The 17,151-nt window shown below is 40.1% G+C and overlaps 1 protein-coding gene across 1 annotated transcript in view; it reads right to left on the reverse strand.

The window, feature by feature from the left end:
- Positions 1-714: 714 nt before the first annotated feature.
- The window catches only part of Gad1 (glutamate decarboxylase 1), a 37,880-nt gene continuing 21,443 nt past the window's right edge, over positions 715-17,151 (reverse strand). Inside the window, exons 6-16 of the mRNA XM_090342659.1 lie at positions 15,575-15,687; positions 14,357-14,472; positions 14,192-14,271; positions 13,902-13,956; positions 12,329-12,445; positions 10,967-11,031; positions 8,447-8,525; positions 7,295-7,444; positions 4,475-4,582; positions 2,999-3,088; positions 715-2,205 (exon numbers count right to left, since the gene is read on the reverse strand). Of these exons, the coding sequence (XP_090198785.1) occupies positions 2,032-2,205; positions 2,999-3,088; positions 4,475-4,582; positions 7,295-7,444; positions 8,447-8,525; positions 10,967-11,031; positions 12,329-12,445; positions 13,902-13,956; positions 14,192-14,271; positions 14,357-14,472; positions 15,575-15,687 (1,147 nt within the window). The 3' untranslated portion in view covers positions 715-2,031. The remainder of the gene's footprint in view (positions 2,206-2,998; positions 3,089-4,474; positions 4,583-7,294; positions 7,445-8,446; positions 8,526-10,966; positions 11,032-12,328; positions 12,446-13,901; positions 13,957-14,191; positions 14,272-14,356; positions 14,473-15,574; positions 15,688-17,151) is intronic.

The raw sequence follows: 17,151 nt of genomic DNA on the forward strand, positions 1-17,151 counted from the left end.
AGAGAAAACCTCATACACCAAATGAATGAGGTAGTATTGATTAGAGCCTAGTAAAATATCATAGAAATCGGGCCCTCCTTCCTAATGATCCAAAACTGAAATACATTCGAGGAAATGAATTGAGACCACTGTACAGCACATGTAGCAAGAAGTTATAATTCTTTGATCTTACAGGTATTCAGACATTGAACAACCTAAGCGCCTCACTAGAAGGGGTTTTGTTGTTGTGTGTGTCTGGGGTTTGAATTCAATGTCATGCTCTTGCTTGGCTTTTCTGTTCATGACTGGTTGCTCTACCACTTGAGCTATGTGTCTAGCTGAGGCTTTTTGCTGGTTAATTGGAGATAAAAAAGTTTCTTAGTCTGCCAAGGCTTGCTCGAAACCAAGATTCTCAGATCTTAGCCTCCTAAGTAGCTAGACATGAGCCACTGGCACCTGGCTGTAGAAAAAAAAAAACGTGTGCCATGCACAGCAGCACTGAAATTCCAGTGTGTATAACAGTGCTTGACTCCAAGGAAGAAATTACCTGTTGAATGAGTGAATGGTTCAAAATAATTTTGTTTAATTCCAATCATAATGACTTTATAAATGAGTGGCTCAGGAGCCTATGACAGTGGGTTAAGCTTATTAAGGATACTAAGGTCAGGTGACTAGCTAGAGTTATTCCAAGTAATAAGAGCCAGAAATCTACATACAAAGCACAAACTAGAATAATTTTTGTTTAACTTCTCCATGGAGAATATTTTATTTATTTATTTATTATTTATTTATATTCTTGCATACTCTAAAATGCACAGTGTGGATTTCCTTTCTTCGAAAACAGTCATGGGACTGTTTAATTTATTGGAGATTTTGGGAAGGTCTTCAGAAACATTGCCTTAGGTTTTAGCTAAGCGAGTCACAGAGATTGGTCATGAACTACTACAAAATTACAGGAGAGCTAGTTATTATTCAGTAGTTATCTAGAAAAGCATTGAGAACACCAGATGTATAGCCAGACAGGGTAAGAGAAGAACAGAAGCAATTGGAGTAATAGGATTTCCAAAGGGATGATTCTATGTACAGTATGAATTCTTTCACAGTCAGTACATTTATGCTTAAATTGTTAAGGGCACTCTCAGATAAATACAAGTCTCACGAATGTTAATCTTTTCTCTTTGGCTCACAATTGCACAGAAATACCATAAACAGTATTCAGAACTTACTTCATTAATATATAAATAAGATACATTACAAATGGGAAGAAAATACAAGATGTCTCTTTAAACATGGCAAATCTCTGAATATAAATAAGCAAACATCTCACTGACCTACAATTAAACAGTCATTGAACTGTTTATGTGTTTCTCTCCACCATCACATTAGATCAGACAACAGTAATATATACATTCTCCACAAATTACATCTCTAAAAATAATGGCAGTAGTACACCTGAAACAAGGACTCAGCTACAATTCTCCCCTAACGGGACCCTAATAGAGAGGGTGGGACTCTTGTCATCTCACAGTGCTGTTGCTCATTCATCTTTGCCTCAGGCAGGAGAGACGCTGACAGTGACATCTGTCCTCACCTACCACATTTTTCTTGGTCCCTAGGACACAGCATTTGGAAAGTCATCCTTCTCCTAGTTATTGGGCATGCTCACTGGCAGCCTGTTTAGCCCTCAGTATCTGCTGAAGGTGAAGATTTTTCTTCGGGCCACAAGACATGCTATGATCTAGAACCAAGCCACACTATATATATATATATATATATATATATATATAGAGAGAGAGAGAGAGAGAGAGAGAGAGAGAGAGAGAGGTATATATAACTGTACATAGATACTGGGTCCCTAATGTGCAATTAAAAAGAAACAGTATTTCCCACTAATTCTAACTAACGAGCTTAAGTAAGTTGTAAGGGATATTCTTCAAGATACTATGTTTTCCTCCAATGACATGGCCTAGGTATTTCAGTAAGGGATATAGGTTTATTCAAGAGGGCCAGAGGAAGGGAAATTCCCATCAACTCCTGTTCTGCACAGGGTGATTACAGATCCTGGCCCAGTCTTTCTATCTCTTCAATGAGGAAGTCGATGTCAGACTGGGTGGCGGCTGGGTTCGAGATGACCATCCGAAAGAAATTGGCTTTGTCTCCCTGAGGCTGGTAGCCAACCATGGTGGTGCCTGATTCCATCATCAGAGCTTTGATCTTTGGAGCCACCTGGTGATGGGAACACAAAACAAAACCCAACACTGGCATGAGTGCCTTGTGTGTTTAAATCATTCAGCTTAATGTGGCTTCACTAGCTGTGTTTACACCGACATGAAGCAAAGAAATATTTGAGAACCAGAAGGCATTAGTGGGTAACATCTAGTGACTATTTAAGCCTACCCTTTCATAAATTTCCTCACAAAGTACTGTGTGGCTGAACTTTCAAAGTCATTTGTCATTTATGGAACAACAATAAAATTCCCCCAAAAAACAAAGGCAAAAAAAACCCTAAACAATACAATTCAGAGTTTAGGACCGTCTGGCACATAGATAGTGTTTAACAAATAGTTGTCCAATGGTTGGATAAATGAGATAGAACCTACATTAAATATAACACCAATTATTCTGAATTCTGTATAAACTAGGCATAGGAAATCAAAAGGTAAGATGAAAAACAATTAGAATAGACTTAGACTTAGTAAAGATTTGGTTTAATTTAAAAATTAAAAAACAAACAAGCCTTCCTAGGAATGTATAAATCATCTGGTTGCTTTTCAGAGCCTCTGTCATGAAGACCAACCAAAGCTGGAGATGCAACCTTTAAAGGTTCTAATGTTGTATCTGAACTGTAGTGATAGGCCAAAGTAGATCCCAGTATTAATATACTTGTTAATACAAGATGGCTCCCATTACTAGAAGCCTACTCTAAGACTTTTTATTCTTTCTCCCTTTAGAATGGCACATTGGAATGAAGGTGTCCTGACCAGCCAGAGAAACTGCAGAGAATTAGATGAGTCCATACCCGGTGTAATTTTTCCCGTCGCTCGGGGCTATCTGGAACACCTCTGAGGCTTTGTGGAATATACCAGAAACAGACATTGGTGTGCTCAGGCTGCAGAGATTTGTTTTTAAACAAACAGACAGAAAAACAATAAAACTTATGAGAACTTCAGAGAAAATGGTTCCCAAACCCATACATATGAAAGACAATGTTAAATATATGGGGCAGAAAAATGCCTGGTTCATCCAATCACCTGGCGAGAAAACCATTCCCCACAATCAGGTTTCTAGAGAGCTGAGGTTACCACCTTCAAAAAATGTCTAATTACATTTGTATAATTTTTAAAAATGCAGTATCCAGGGTCAGGGAGCATGGTCTAGTGGTACAGTGCTAGCCTAGCATGCAAGAAGCCCTGGGTTCCATTCCTCAGTACCACATTTACAGAAAAAGCTGGAAGTGGTGCTGTGGCTCAAGTGGTAGAGCCCTAGTCATGAGAAACCCCAAGGACAGTGCCCAGGTCCTGAGTTCAAGCTCCAGAACTGGCTAAATAAATAAATAAATAAATAAAGGTACTATCTATTTTTCATTTATAGCACATCACATTTGCACAAAACTCTGATGGTAGTTTATTTTTTATCAACACCGATAATTTTTAAATTTCCCCCTCGTTTCTATTTGCCAATGCCATGGCTGCCTCTAGCTGCCTCACACATGTGCTTTCAATCTTTCTGTAGATGTAACTCTAGTTTAAAGAATTATGTAAAATCTTGCAGGTGGAAGATATAAGCAGCAGAATAATGATTTCTGACTGCTTACGACTCTTCTGTGTTCATGTGGTGACTCTCAGGTATTTTCCTAATAGTTGATGTTGTCTGATAAATAACATGCTGAATATTGATGGGGTATATATAATACTTGGTTATGGGTGGATTTTCTATTATTGACACTGGTTCTGATTCTATTTTTATTTAACTGGGAATTTTATTAGAGCAAAGAGAGTACATACTTTGGCCAATAATATACACCTAGACTCTAGCACTCAGTGTCTCTGGACACTCAGAGACATGGGTATGGCAGATACTTTAATGTATGTAATGAGGATGTGGACCTAGCACAGAAACGATTGTCTGGCTTTCCTCATAATGAATCTACATAAAGTAGAGCCTCATTTTAGAATGTGTCTTGTTCTAAGAGTCTTGGGCATAAGAAATATTTTCCATAGAGTTCAGTGGAAGACAAAGTTAAAAACAATGACGAATCAGACCTGCCATGGAAAGGCTCTAGTCTGAAAAAGACTAGTTGAGAGCTATGTGGTATGAAAAATGGTGAAGGGAAGAAGTGGCCCCAGTAATTTCAGAGAAAAGTTCATGAACATGGAGGGAATCAAGCAGGAAAGACCAGAAGAAGCTTGTGGTAATGTGGGAACCATGGCTTCCAGAGCTTTCTTCAGTAGTTTTTCTAGAGATGCTGTATATCCAGCCTATAATATCCACCTACCTCACCATTGAAAACCATCTCAAATTCTTCTCTGTTTTTAATCTTGGCATAGAGATATTCAGCCAGTTCTAGACATTTGTTGATCTGATTTTCAAATCCCACTGTGCCCTGTTTTAAAGAGAAAAGTTGTGTTTGTTGGTATCGAGTTGCCTTTCTCTGTGATGGTTTTTTGGGAAGATTATGCTGGTATGGTCTATGGGACATATAAACACCAGTGTTGCTGGGTGCAGTGGCTCATGCCTGTAATCTTAGCTACTCAGGAGGCTGAGATCTTGCGGCTCGAGGTTCAAAGCCAGCCTGGGCACTAAAGTCTGTCAGACTCTTATCTTCAATTAACCACCAGAAAACAGGAAGTGGTGCTGTGGCTCAAGGGGTAGGGCAGTAGCCTTGAGCTGAAGAACTCAGCTGAAGAACTCAGGGACAGCGCCCAGGTCCAGAGTTCAAGTCCGATGACCAACCAAAAAAAAAAAAACCCACAAAAATAAAAACAAAGCAAAAAAAGTGTTTTTGGAGACAGCTAGGAAGAACAATCTATGAGAACATAGCTTCTTTAAAGCTCTATATACAATGACATAAAGTGTGCTTGCTCTGTCTTTTTTTTCCATATATTTTTATTATAATTACATTATGTTCACCAGATAGAAGGTGCATTACTTCACAAACATTGATACCCTTTCTCATGTCTTGGTCCCATTTTCCCTCACCCTACCCCCACCTCTCATCTTGTTTCCCCCCCCCCTTCCCTATCCTATTTCAAATAACCAAATACGCATATAGATAATATTGCTGTCTTTTAAGTGCACTCTGGGAAATGTATTCTCTGGGAACTTATTCTTAGTAGAACTTTTTGATTTCCTGCTGGTTAGTCACAGCCTGCACTGATTTCTAGTTTGCTTTAGGACAGTACTACTCCCCAAGTGTCATATTTACACTGACACTAGTCCAGAATCTAAAACCACTCAGGGTGATAGAAGTATATAAATGGATCTTAAGCATTAAGTCTCTCTTAAAACAATGACTGCAGTAAATTTGTGTCTACTAATGTTAATTTTATAAAGTAGTTTGTACCTTGTAAGTCTTATATTTCATTTTTGTAGCAATCTTTAGTGGTCTGTGGCAGGTTGATGGATACTTTGAAAGATACCGTTTTAGAACCCAGCTTTTCTTTCTCATCATGAACTCCTGGACAAATATATCCCATACCCTGGCAGGCAGGTGGGCTCTTTCACCCAACCCTGCATGATTCCTTTCCAGTGACAGGCAAGAAAGCAGAAAGGGAAGCCAGTGGACTAAGTACATGTACCGAGATTGCAATAGCTCCAACTACCAACATGCTCTCGGCTGTGAGTTTCAAAAGCCAGTATGGCTGATTACTAACAGCATTGTGAGGGGTGGTAAGTGGGCTGGAGTTAACAAGGAGAACAGATGTATAAGCCTGGCTCATACATGGCTAATGGGTCTGGGTAGAGTCCAATGCTGGCAAAGGGTGAGCCTCTCCAAGTAATATCTCTGCTGACTGTCCATTGAGAAAGAGACCTACATTAGCAACTAGTTCATTTTGGCCAGACCTTCTGAACACAGTACAACAGATTATAGTTAGACAAAATGAAAACATTTATTCCTAAGAAGCCATGTGATCATTATGAAAGAACTCTTTCTCTTATTGCAATGTATGACATTTATATACTTGAAATACCCATGCTACTGTGTGATAGAAATCAAATTCAGACTCTATATTAAGGCAAAATGACTTAGTGAAGAAAAATATGACTAATGCCCCAACATCTTCTTCCAGAAGAAATAGCTGACTTTTGGGGGGAAAAATCTATTGTTTATCTATTACGTTGTTCTAGTTTTAAACATGGAGATTACAAAAATTAATTTATAGAAGATAAATAATATGATGTGATGAAAAGCTATAAAATTAAAATACTTTAGTTGCTTGCAGAGAAGTACTTTTGAAATAATCCAATGGTAATTTCCTTACTCATGTTTTAAGGAAATTTCCAATAGTTATCTTTTTCCTTGGTATAGAAAGATAATTGAAGAGGTTGATGACTGTAAGTACAGAATGAGGGACAGGAGTCTGGCCTATTGGTCAGAGTGCTAGCTAACCTAGCATGCATGAAGACTCGGCTTCAATTCCTAGGTACCACATACTTAGAAAAAATCAGAAGTGGTGCTGTGGCTCAAGTGGCAGAGTTCTAGCCTAGAGAAAACTCAAGGACAGTGCCCAGGCCCTGAATTCAAGCCCCGGAACTGGCAAAAAAAAAAAAGTACAGTTAGTCAGTACAGTAGTACAGCACCATTTCTGGAAACTGGGTAGAAAATTTCCAACTGTTGTTGCCGAAGCAAAATAATAATAATAATTTTTTTTAAAAAGGTGTGTATATTCTAGAACAAATACTGGGGAAGGCATTATTTAAATAAAACTTAAAACTGTCATATACATATATATATTCCATGATGAGAAGCTTCATAAAAGAACTCTACTCAAGAGTAACATCATAGGTTTATCTTTTATCTCTTTCTCTGTAATAACTAAAGAAATAATTTTGGTATCCCTAAGGAGTGTTGTGGAAATTATTATCTAGGTATCATTTTTACTTGTTATAAGAGAAAATTATAAGACATTTTCATGATAATTCACACTGGGGGAGCTGAAATTGGACAGAAAAAGTAACGTAAGTGATAAAGTGATTCAATTCATGAAGAAAATAGTTAACCTAATTATCTGGATACTGACTTCTGATTGGCTCTTGCTCACCTCTAGTGGCTGCAATCGCTTTTCTGCTCTATCACCACACTTCCCCCTCATACCTTTGCTTTCCACATGAGCCAGAATTTGAAGATATCCACATGGCGACCACATTGAATTGCCTTATCCCCAGTATCATAGGAAACATCATACTGCTTGTCTGGCTGGAAGAGGTATCCTGCACACATCTGGTTGCATCCTTGCAGTATACCCTGTAGTGGAAATGGAGATGTGTGCATCTGCAGTCACAGATCAGAGATGAGCGTGGAAGGAAGGATTTGGGGATGCACATAAGGTCTTTCAGAGGCCTTGCATTTGTTCTGGTGTTCTTTTTTGAAATCATTCACAGCAAAACTCTTGCCACTTTGCCTTCTGCCACTCGCATTAGAAAATGACCTCTTGTCTCACATGCCTCCAACAAGAGCCTTCTGGCTGTAAGGAGCATTTGGAAATGCATGTGGGTTTTGTTGTGGATTGCTTCAAGGACTGAACATTCAGTGGGATGGGGTTAGAGATACATACTTCCACAATGGGTAGGGAAGTGTGGGGATATTCCCACTATGAAAACCCTTCCTCCCTCAAGCTTCCCCTCCCACACCTCTGGGTCTTCCAGTCTTTGGAAGCCCTCCCCCGACGTCCCCAGTGACTCTGTGGGAGTGGAGGAAAGCACATGTGCCATTCTGCAGCAGGTTTATGTAGCCACATAGTGTCCTGGAGGCCAAAGGTTCCATTGTCAGGTTTATGCGGAAGGGCATGTGGCACTGACTCATTTGTAGAAGCTCTTTAGTCAACTTTCCTTGCTGCCTTAAATTAGTAATTGTAATTCTTGTTCTAATTTATTTCAGCTCTTGAGACCACAAATTAATACAAAACTCCCAGGTTGTTCCAGCGAGCACTACTTGTTCTCACTGAGGACATCACTGATTGGCTGGCTCACCTCATGACCCTCACATTGGTGCCAGCATGAAGGAACACTTAATGCAAGAATTCCCTGAAAGCTTCAGTCACCAATGGGGCCCTGAATACAGAACACAGCTTAAGGACAGCCCTCAGTGAGAGCCAACAGGAAATATAGGCCAGCAGGAGAGCGGCAAGGGTAGCCTGCAGTGGCAGGTGGGGCTGCAACCATCTTCCCAGAAAGTACTGTGAGATGCTATGTTTTTGACTTTTGGTGCCTTCAAAAGGATGGATGTATCTATGGAAGGATTACAGACCTTTTCCTTGACCAAAATGGCAGAGCACTGTAGTAGAACCCCCATCATCTTGTGAGGGTTCCAGGTGACTGAGTTGGCCCTGAAAAAAGCACATGATCATTGAGGAGAAGGTACAGGAGTGAAGGAGACAATTGTTGGTTGCAGCAAACATCACCCTTTCCCACCCCCGATTTCTGTGTCTGTTCTTACATTGACTGTCAAGAAGGAGACATAGATCTGTTTGAGGGCAATCTCCAAGCTTTCTATTGCAGATTGCATTTTCTATGGAACTACCATTCATAATAATCCCCATTTATGAAGAGCTTATTGAGCGGCCCCATTTTAAAACTTCAGATATAAGTCAACATGGTAATATGGTTAATAACTCTGGCTTTGAAGCCAGATTGTTCAAGTCTGAATCCCAGCTCTGACATTTACTAGCTAGGGAACATTATATACTCCACTGTGCCTCAGTGTTACCATCTGTAAAATGGGGGATCTGCCTCATCAGTATAGAATAAAAAATAAAACAAAGTATTCAATATTAAATGCTTATAACAGAGCCTAGTGTGTGTGTGTGTGTGTGTGTGTGTGTGTGTGTGTGTGTATTCCAAACCAGCATTATAATGTAGGTATTCCTATTTTTGCATTGAGAAAGAAAAGTACAGATAGGTTAACTATATTACTTGAAGTCACATAGCTGAGAAGTAGTGGAGTCAGGATTCAAGTACAAGGGATTCGAACTGTGGAGCTAGTGCTCAAAAGCACTAGATTGTCTCCCTCTTGGTTGCAGACTTTGGTTTATCTCTGCCTTTCTGTTCTTATTTGTAAGATGGGGTGATGCAGACCAACCTACTTATGGGACATTTAAGGGCAAGGATCAACTGGGCTATTCTGGACTGACTACCTAACAGCACTGTTTAAATGCTAAAAGAACACGATTTTGCCTATTTGGGCTGCAATGCTAGCTTAGCAAGCATGGTCCCCTAGCAACCATATCACTGGGTCAGACACAATTAGAAGGTTTAGAAGCACACAGGCTAGGCCATTTCAGATACAATTGAAGGTCACGAATGATGGTGAGAACTTGGAGAAGGTGCTTCAGTGGGTTACAGACTGCTTCCTAATGGCCTGTTGCCATGGCTGGCTCTGCCTCTAATCCCTGTGCAGAATGTCTTTGTAACAAAGTCTTGGAATTACACTATGTCTGCTCTCCCAGCACTAGGCCCTCATAGTGATTTTTTTTTACTTCTTCATTTGGCTTAGGGCCTTTAATGGGAAAATAGTTTAGTTGCTCTGAGTTTCAGGGAAAAGAGACAGGAACGTTTGCATTTTGTTGCCAGTAAGCACATAGGAAGAACATCTCAAGAGATTGCAAAAAACCTCCAGGAAAGTTCTTTTCATGGTGGAGTCATGAAAAAGAACTCCCAGCAAGCCACAATTAGAAGCTCTTTTGAGTGTTTTAACCAATTTTCTCAAAGCTATCATGTACAAAGCAATCTGAAACTATATTTAGGTCTCATATAATATCTTCCATGGTTTTCCAACTATCTTGAAGGTATGAATAAAATCAGTGACTCTAAGCGGAATATAATGGAGCATGACATGGATTTGGCTTCCTTTTGCACACTTGGGTTTTCAATTTTTTTTAAAGAAAAAGTTTAGTGCAATAGGTTTTAACTTTTCTTAGTTTCAAGTATGGAAAATGAAAATTGCATAAGAAATCTTAAGTACAGTTTGGCTAACATACCTACTTTTAATATATTAGTCTCCAAATTATAGGGTCATTTAATTATACTTTAAAGATCCAGTCTCATCCATGCCTTTCAAAACTGAGACAGTAATAGCCACAGAAGCCAGAGGATCACTGATGCGTTCTTCTGACTCATTTCCCCAAGATTCTTGTGCTCATAATCCCTTCCACCGTGGTCCAGTCCCACTAGCCTCTCACATGGTCCTCAGAGTGCCCAAAACAGCCCTGCCTCAGGGTCTTTGCAATCACTATTTCCATTGCCTAGTATACTTTTTCCTATGTCTTTATTTTCTCTCTTGCCTTGGCATCTGAAATCTTATCTATTATAGATGAATGACATGAAGTGGTTTTTTGTTTTGTTTTGTTTTGCCAGTCCTGGGCTTGAACTCAGGGCCTAGGCACTGTCCTTGGGCTTTCTCAAAGCTAGCGCTCTACCACTTGAGCCACAGCCACAGGTTGGCTTTTGCTGTATATGTGCTACTCGGGAATTGAACACAGGGCTTTGTGCAGTTAGGCAAGCACTCCACCACTAGGCCATACTCCTGGCCCCTGACATGAAGTTTTGATTGCTTACTTATCTTTCTACTTGTAAGCTTATAGGGGACTCATTTGATCTGGAAATCAATCATTCAGTAAGTGCTCGATAAATGGCTTTGAGCTGTGGGTCTGCATGAAGATGCTGGGAATCAGCGTAGGAGGGGTGGTGCAGGCTGTGGCAGAGCTGGGAGGGAAGGAGTGGAGAGTGAGCTGGTGTCTTGTGGATGTTCTGAATGGAAGGGTTGCCGTACCTTTCTATGCCGCTGAGTTTATGGCGGTGCTTCCTGGACATGAGCAGACCACCGCCCCAGGCAGCCTGTGAGCACAGAGAAAGGGGAAGGACAGGAAGTAGTTACCCCAACTTTAGTAAGAAGCAAAGGAGAATGGCAGAGATGAAACCTAAGCTTCTCTGATGGAGACTCCCACTCCATCACTCTACCAGCTTTTTTATTTGTTAGTGTTACTGGGACATGACCTTAGTAAAGCACTGTTACCTCTGAAACCACACACCAGCTCCTTTAATTTGCTTTTCAAATGGGGACTGGTGCTTGTGCATGCTGGCTTCAGATCCCAATTCTACCTTCACTTCCCTAGTGGTGAGACCACAGATGTGCTCTGCCTGTGAGACAAGAGTCTTAATGATTTTGCTTAGGCTAGTCTTGAATTTCAGTCCTCCTGATCTCAGACTCCCAAGTAGCTGAGACAACAAGAGTGAGCCACATTGTCTGGCTTCATTTTCCATTTCTTATCAAACTTTCCCCGTACATGATATCTGAGTAATGCAGGTAGTCAGGACTGAGTCTGTGGTACTTATGGCACAAGACTCAACAACAACAACAAAAAGAATACAGAAACCACAGACCTCTGAGCTGCACCACCTTCTTTTCAGAGTGGAATTTATCACTCCTGAGAAACTGGCAAGCCTCATCAAGCTCCAGCATCAGCAAGGCTTTGTGGAGACCTTGATACATGTTTACTAGATAGCTGGACATGTCAGGTGACACACAGCCTTTGTAGGGCATTGTTTGATAGCAAGGCAGATTTATGAAAAGTTAAATCCATAAGAGAAAGTCAGAAAACAAACAAACCAAACCTACCCAGTCACACATTTGAAAATGTACCCTTTTTGTAGCAGGAAAAACTGGGGCCGAATCTCTTAATTAATAATACCTTCCACACACTCTATTATTTTCCACAGGCAGCCTGTATGCATTCTTTGGAGAAAAGTGACACAGGTGTGCCGAATGCAGCTAGAGAGCTCAGTGTTCACACTCCCAGCCACTTTCCATATCTTGTGTCATTTCCCCTCTGACACCAGCCATGTTTTCCTGTGTAGTCATTCATACAACAAAGTGATGTGGGAGGCAGTGGCAATCATATTCTAAGAGGAGCCACAGTCCAGTAAGGAGCTAGCTGTGTCCTGCACGGTGGCCAGTGTGTGGTTTTACCAAGCATGACTGGCTGGCTGGGGGCTAGAGAGGAGCTGAAGCTAATGTGGTGTTCAGAAGCGGGGTAGGGGAGGGGAGGCGGGGCAAACTAAGGTATTGGGAGCAGCTTGAGGCAAGTCATAGAGTGGTATGGCTTCCAGCCCCTGGATAGACTGGGGTACTTACATCCACGTGCAGCCAAAGGTTGTATTTCTCACAGATATCTGCAATCTCCTGGATTGGGTCAAATGCTCCATAAACAGTAGTGCCAGCTGTTGCATTGACATATAGAGGAACATATCCCTAGAAGGTGGAGAGAGAGGTGGTTAGTACGTTCAGCCATTCTCATTTCCCTATTTCCATGTGAAGTAGAAGAACTGTTATAGCATTCACTTATAGCAGTGACCAACAAAACTGGTGTGGAATCAGATACAATGACCAGAAGTACTTTTAGTTGGTGTATGTGTGTGTGTGTGTGTGTGTGTGTGTGTGTGTGTGTGTGTGTGTGTGTGTGTGTGTGTGTGTGTGTGTTGATCCTGACTTGGGTGAGGTCCCTGAGTTTCTTTGCTCAAGGCTCTACCACTAAGTCACAGCTTCGCTTCCAGGTTTTTGGTAATTAATTTGAAGATTAATCTAACAGATTTTACTTTCCAGAATGGCTTTGAATCATGATCCTTAGATCTCAGCCTCCTGAGTAGCTAGGATTACAGGTGTGAGCCACCAGTGCCTGGCTTGTCCATGAATTTATATAAAAAAAAAAGCTCTTAAGTGATTTTTAGGTACAGGTCTTGCAGTAGATGCTAGGGATACAGGGAATGGAGCAGATGGCATCTTCCATTGTGAAGTTAAAATTAAATAAGCAAAATATACCAAAGCGTGACTATGTTATAGTCATGTGACAAAAGTACTTAAGGAAAGAGTAATAATAGTGATTGGGCAGGTACCTCTCCAAATTTCATTTCATTTCTGAGTATTGTTCCCTGTACATGTCATGTTGCTTGAAAGCATACTGTTAAAGTAATTAACTAGCAAACTTGATTCTGTACACTGTAAAGGATAAAAACACATGAAAGTGGAGCTGTGGGTCAAGTGGCAGAGTACTATCCTTGAACAAAAAGGTCCTGAATTCAAGATAAAACACAAACGTGATGAAATGATTACATAAGTAAGGAAGTCAAACAAGAGAGGGAAGCAAGGCTGAGGTCATAGGTGTTTTTCCAGCTCAGTATCTTTCTGCCTTGCCCAATCCTAGCTACACTTCCATTCATCTTTTGTGCAATCAGACATGGAGGCATAAGAAGTTAACCAAAACAATAATATGATATGAAATGTTTTTGTTTTATTTAATAGAGTTCAAGGAGGCTGGCTTTGCCTAGTACTATTGCCCATCTGTTTGATATGCAAGTATTTGCTGAACAAAACCCAAAGTTAAACTAGCATTTATTGAAATGAGATTAGCAAGTAAAAACTTCAGCTGGGCCATGTCCTCAGGCTTCCCAGGTAGTTGATTTATTGGAGAACATTAGGCTTAAAGATGATTTAGCTACTGAAATTTTTCATTTTTTACAATGCAAAATGATTACACAGCTTTAAGGCCAACTCATTTTATCAGCTGGAAATAATTTTTAGTGTGCTCCTAAAAATAAAGCTTTAGGGGTACAATAAAATTATTTTTATTAAATATTTGCATTGTATAGGTCAGAAACAAACTATTTAAGAAAATTGTTCACTGGACTGTACAAGCATCTATTGTATGTACCTTTTGCTTGGCTTCAAGAATTTTTGCCTCTAAATCAGCTGGGATTATCTTCCCCCTGTAATTATTGTAAAAGGAGAGAAATTAAAATGAAGAATCAACAAGACTGCGCATAAAAATCCCTTCAGTAGCAGCAATAGCAGCAGCAAAAAGTAATTTAATCAGATATTTTCAACAGACCATTAGCAGCTTGGCACACTGTACAGAACCAGTCCTTAAGCAAAATAAAACAAATTTAACAGATGACCACATTTAATACATCAAGAACCTAACAGTTACTTTCCTTTGCCTACCTTTCATTACACTTTATCAAAATCACATTGTCAGTTCCAAAGCCAAGTGCAGCCCCAGCTTTCTTTATAGAATAGTGACTCTGCAACAAACAGGGGCAGGAGGTTAAAAACTAAGACTGTCCCCTGGGAAACACCACATTCCATGAGCAAGAGCCCCCAACTCACGTGTTCTGAGGTGAAGAGGACCAGTTTGGGCACAGCAGCCATGCCCTTTGTCTTCACTTCCGGGAAGTACTTGTAGCGAGCAGCCATGATGCTGTACATGTTGGATATGGCTCCCCCTGTCAGCAAGCAGACATGGTGGGAGGCAATGGACTACTGTTTCTAACACAAAGGCTTAGCTGATGTCTCAAGAGAAAAAAGGAGATCAGAAAGGGCAAGGACAATATCCTGATAGATTTTGTTGGTGTCCTAATGCTAGGCTTCCCTTTGCACCTTTGCCCTGAGAATACAGGTAGTCATATTACATAGGCAATTTGGCTGAGGTGGTACATTTTCCGGTGCCCTTCTCATCTGAAGTCTAGACAGAATATAAAAGGAGATAATGGTGGGATCTTAAAGAGATTGGTGGATTACAACCTTCCAGCCTCTACTTCCTGCTCTATTTACCGAAGAAAGTTTAATCTGATCCCTGAGACCAGAAAGAGAATGAGAGTAACAGAACTTGTGGGAAGAAACAGTGATGATGCCTGGGTACTCTCATTGAGTAGCCCAAGTGTGTTAGGAATAACTGAGTAAGTTCATTTAAACAAAAGCACATTTATGCTCATCTAAATAAAGACAGATCTAGGTAGATCTGGCCAATCCAAACTAGTCACTTTGATATTAATCATCTGAAAAGAACTATGCAAATCCATGGTCTCCTTGAAATGCCTACAAAGTTGTACTTCTTATTTCTTTTCTACAGTATACTAGTCCACTGTTTCTAATATCTCCCCATTTCCATGAATACCTGTCTTTGTATCTACTTTAAGTTAGAGGCGTATTGAGCTGAAGTTAGTTAATTGATACTTTTCATTAATGGATCCCCCAGCATATGAAAATGCTGTTGACAGAAGATTGTTATTTAACATGACCCAGACCCAGGCTTAGTTTGTATAGCTTTAGTCAGAACAACTGTTAGTTCATAGAGATATAGCATTCTCACTAATCTTCTTGACACAGATAGGAAAGAAGAGGTGCAAAAAGTTAACATCATTAAGGTATGATGTGACAGAATAAACCCATTAATTTGTATAACTAATCTATTAAAAATGACAGTAATTCCTAAAACATTTTAAAGTTATGATTCTTCTACAAATGCAAGTTTTAGTATTTCCCCAAGTCTCAAGGGCCCATACTGAAAACCCTGAGAATAATCAGAAGAAGAGATGAGAAACCTACCAGGAGAAAATATCCCATCACCATCTTTATTTGACCATCCAATTATCTCTCTCATCTTCTTAAGTGTTATTTGCTCCATGAGGACAAACACTGGTGCAATTTCATATGTAAACCTGGGAAGGTGTTAAGAAAAAGGATAGAAGTAAGCCATTCATTTGGGGAATGCAGGTAATTGGTTTAGTATTTATATGTGGGTTCTTAAAAAAAAGGATGTCAAGTCAGATGCTGGTGGCTCACCACGGTAATCTTAGCTACTAAGGAAGCTGAGATCTGAGGATCCCAATTCAAACCCAGACTGGGCAAATAAACAGAAGAGATTCTGATCTCCAACTAGCCAGGAAAAAGCTGTATGTGGAGGTGTGGCTCAAGTGGTAGGTAAAATGCCAACTTGGAGCAAAAAAGCTGAGTGAGAGCATGAAAGTCCTGAGTTCAAGCCCTAGTACACTGTACCCCCCCCTCACACACACATAATATGTTTAGAAAAATACCAGGTACCAGTGGTTCACTTCTGCAATCCTAGCTACTCAGAAGGCTGAGATCTCAGGATCAAGATTCAAAGCCAGCCTAGGCAGGAAAGTCCTTGTGGGACTCTTATCTCCAAGTAACCACAGAAAACTGGAACTGGTATTGTGACTTGAAGTGGTAGAGCATTAGCCCTGAGCAAAAAAGAGCTCAGGGACAGCACCCAGGTCTGGAGTTCAAGCCCCGTAACTTGCCAAAAACAAAAAGCATGAACATCACATATTTCCTGGAAATGCATTAAGTCAGAAACTAGCCTGGGTTACTAAGAAGCATGGTGGAAGTGTTTGTTCTGATACTTTAAAAGCAAAAAAGTGGTTGATGTCTTAGGTGTAACTCATCTTGAGGTGTAGAAGGGAGGATAAGAATTTCTCCGGTTCCCTTTTATCTTTAGGATTAATTATTCCAGGTTCTATTTAAAATTGGTTTAAAACATTAAAAAATAATTACACCAGGTTCGCACTTCTAGAAACTGTAAAAACAAGAGTCAAAACCTTTGTTTAAGAGCAATGTAAACATCTGTACACTAACTGTGAAGAAAATGGGAAATATTGACCCATGTTTTAAAGATCTCAGTATAATTATCTACATATTTTTTACTGATATTCTCCAAGGACGGCTACATATCTATAATTCTCTGAAGTCAATATCTGGCAAGAATAATTATAAAGTGATGGCTTTCTAATTATAAATGACAAATAACAAGATGGTTAAACCGGGCATCAGATTTCCTGAAAAGTTGTGTGTATCTCCAAACAAACTGGTATAAAAGCAAAGCATGCTGTTTCAAAGAAATTCAAAAGCGAAGGCATCCTCTGGTAGAAAAGTCATTGAAACAAGATCAGGGGACCAAACGTAAGTCTGCAAAGAAATCAAGGGAAGTTCATCCACAGAAAGTTAAGCTGGACGACGACAGGTATTAACTGCACTGAGGCTGCTCATCCTTACTATTTTGGTTTGAACTTCTAAAGCACTAGAGTCTGTGGGATGAGCTCAGACTATCCTTGCCAAAGAGAGATGCCTATCTTGCCTAAGCCAAGAGCCATAAGGAGGCATTT

This window comes from Megascapheus bottae, chromosome 12 (genome assembly GCF_031878675.1).
Source record: "Megascapheus bottae isolate mThoBot1 chromosome 12, mThoBot2.hap1, whole genome shotgun sequence".
NCBI lineage: Eukaryota > Metazoa > Chordata > Mammalia > Rodentia > Geomyidae > Megascapheus > Megascapheus bottae.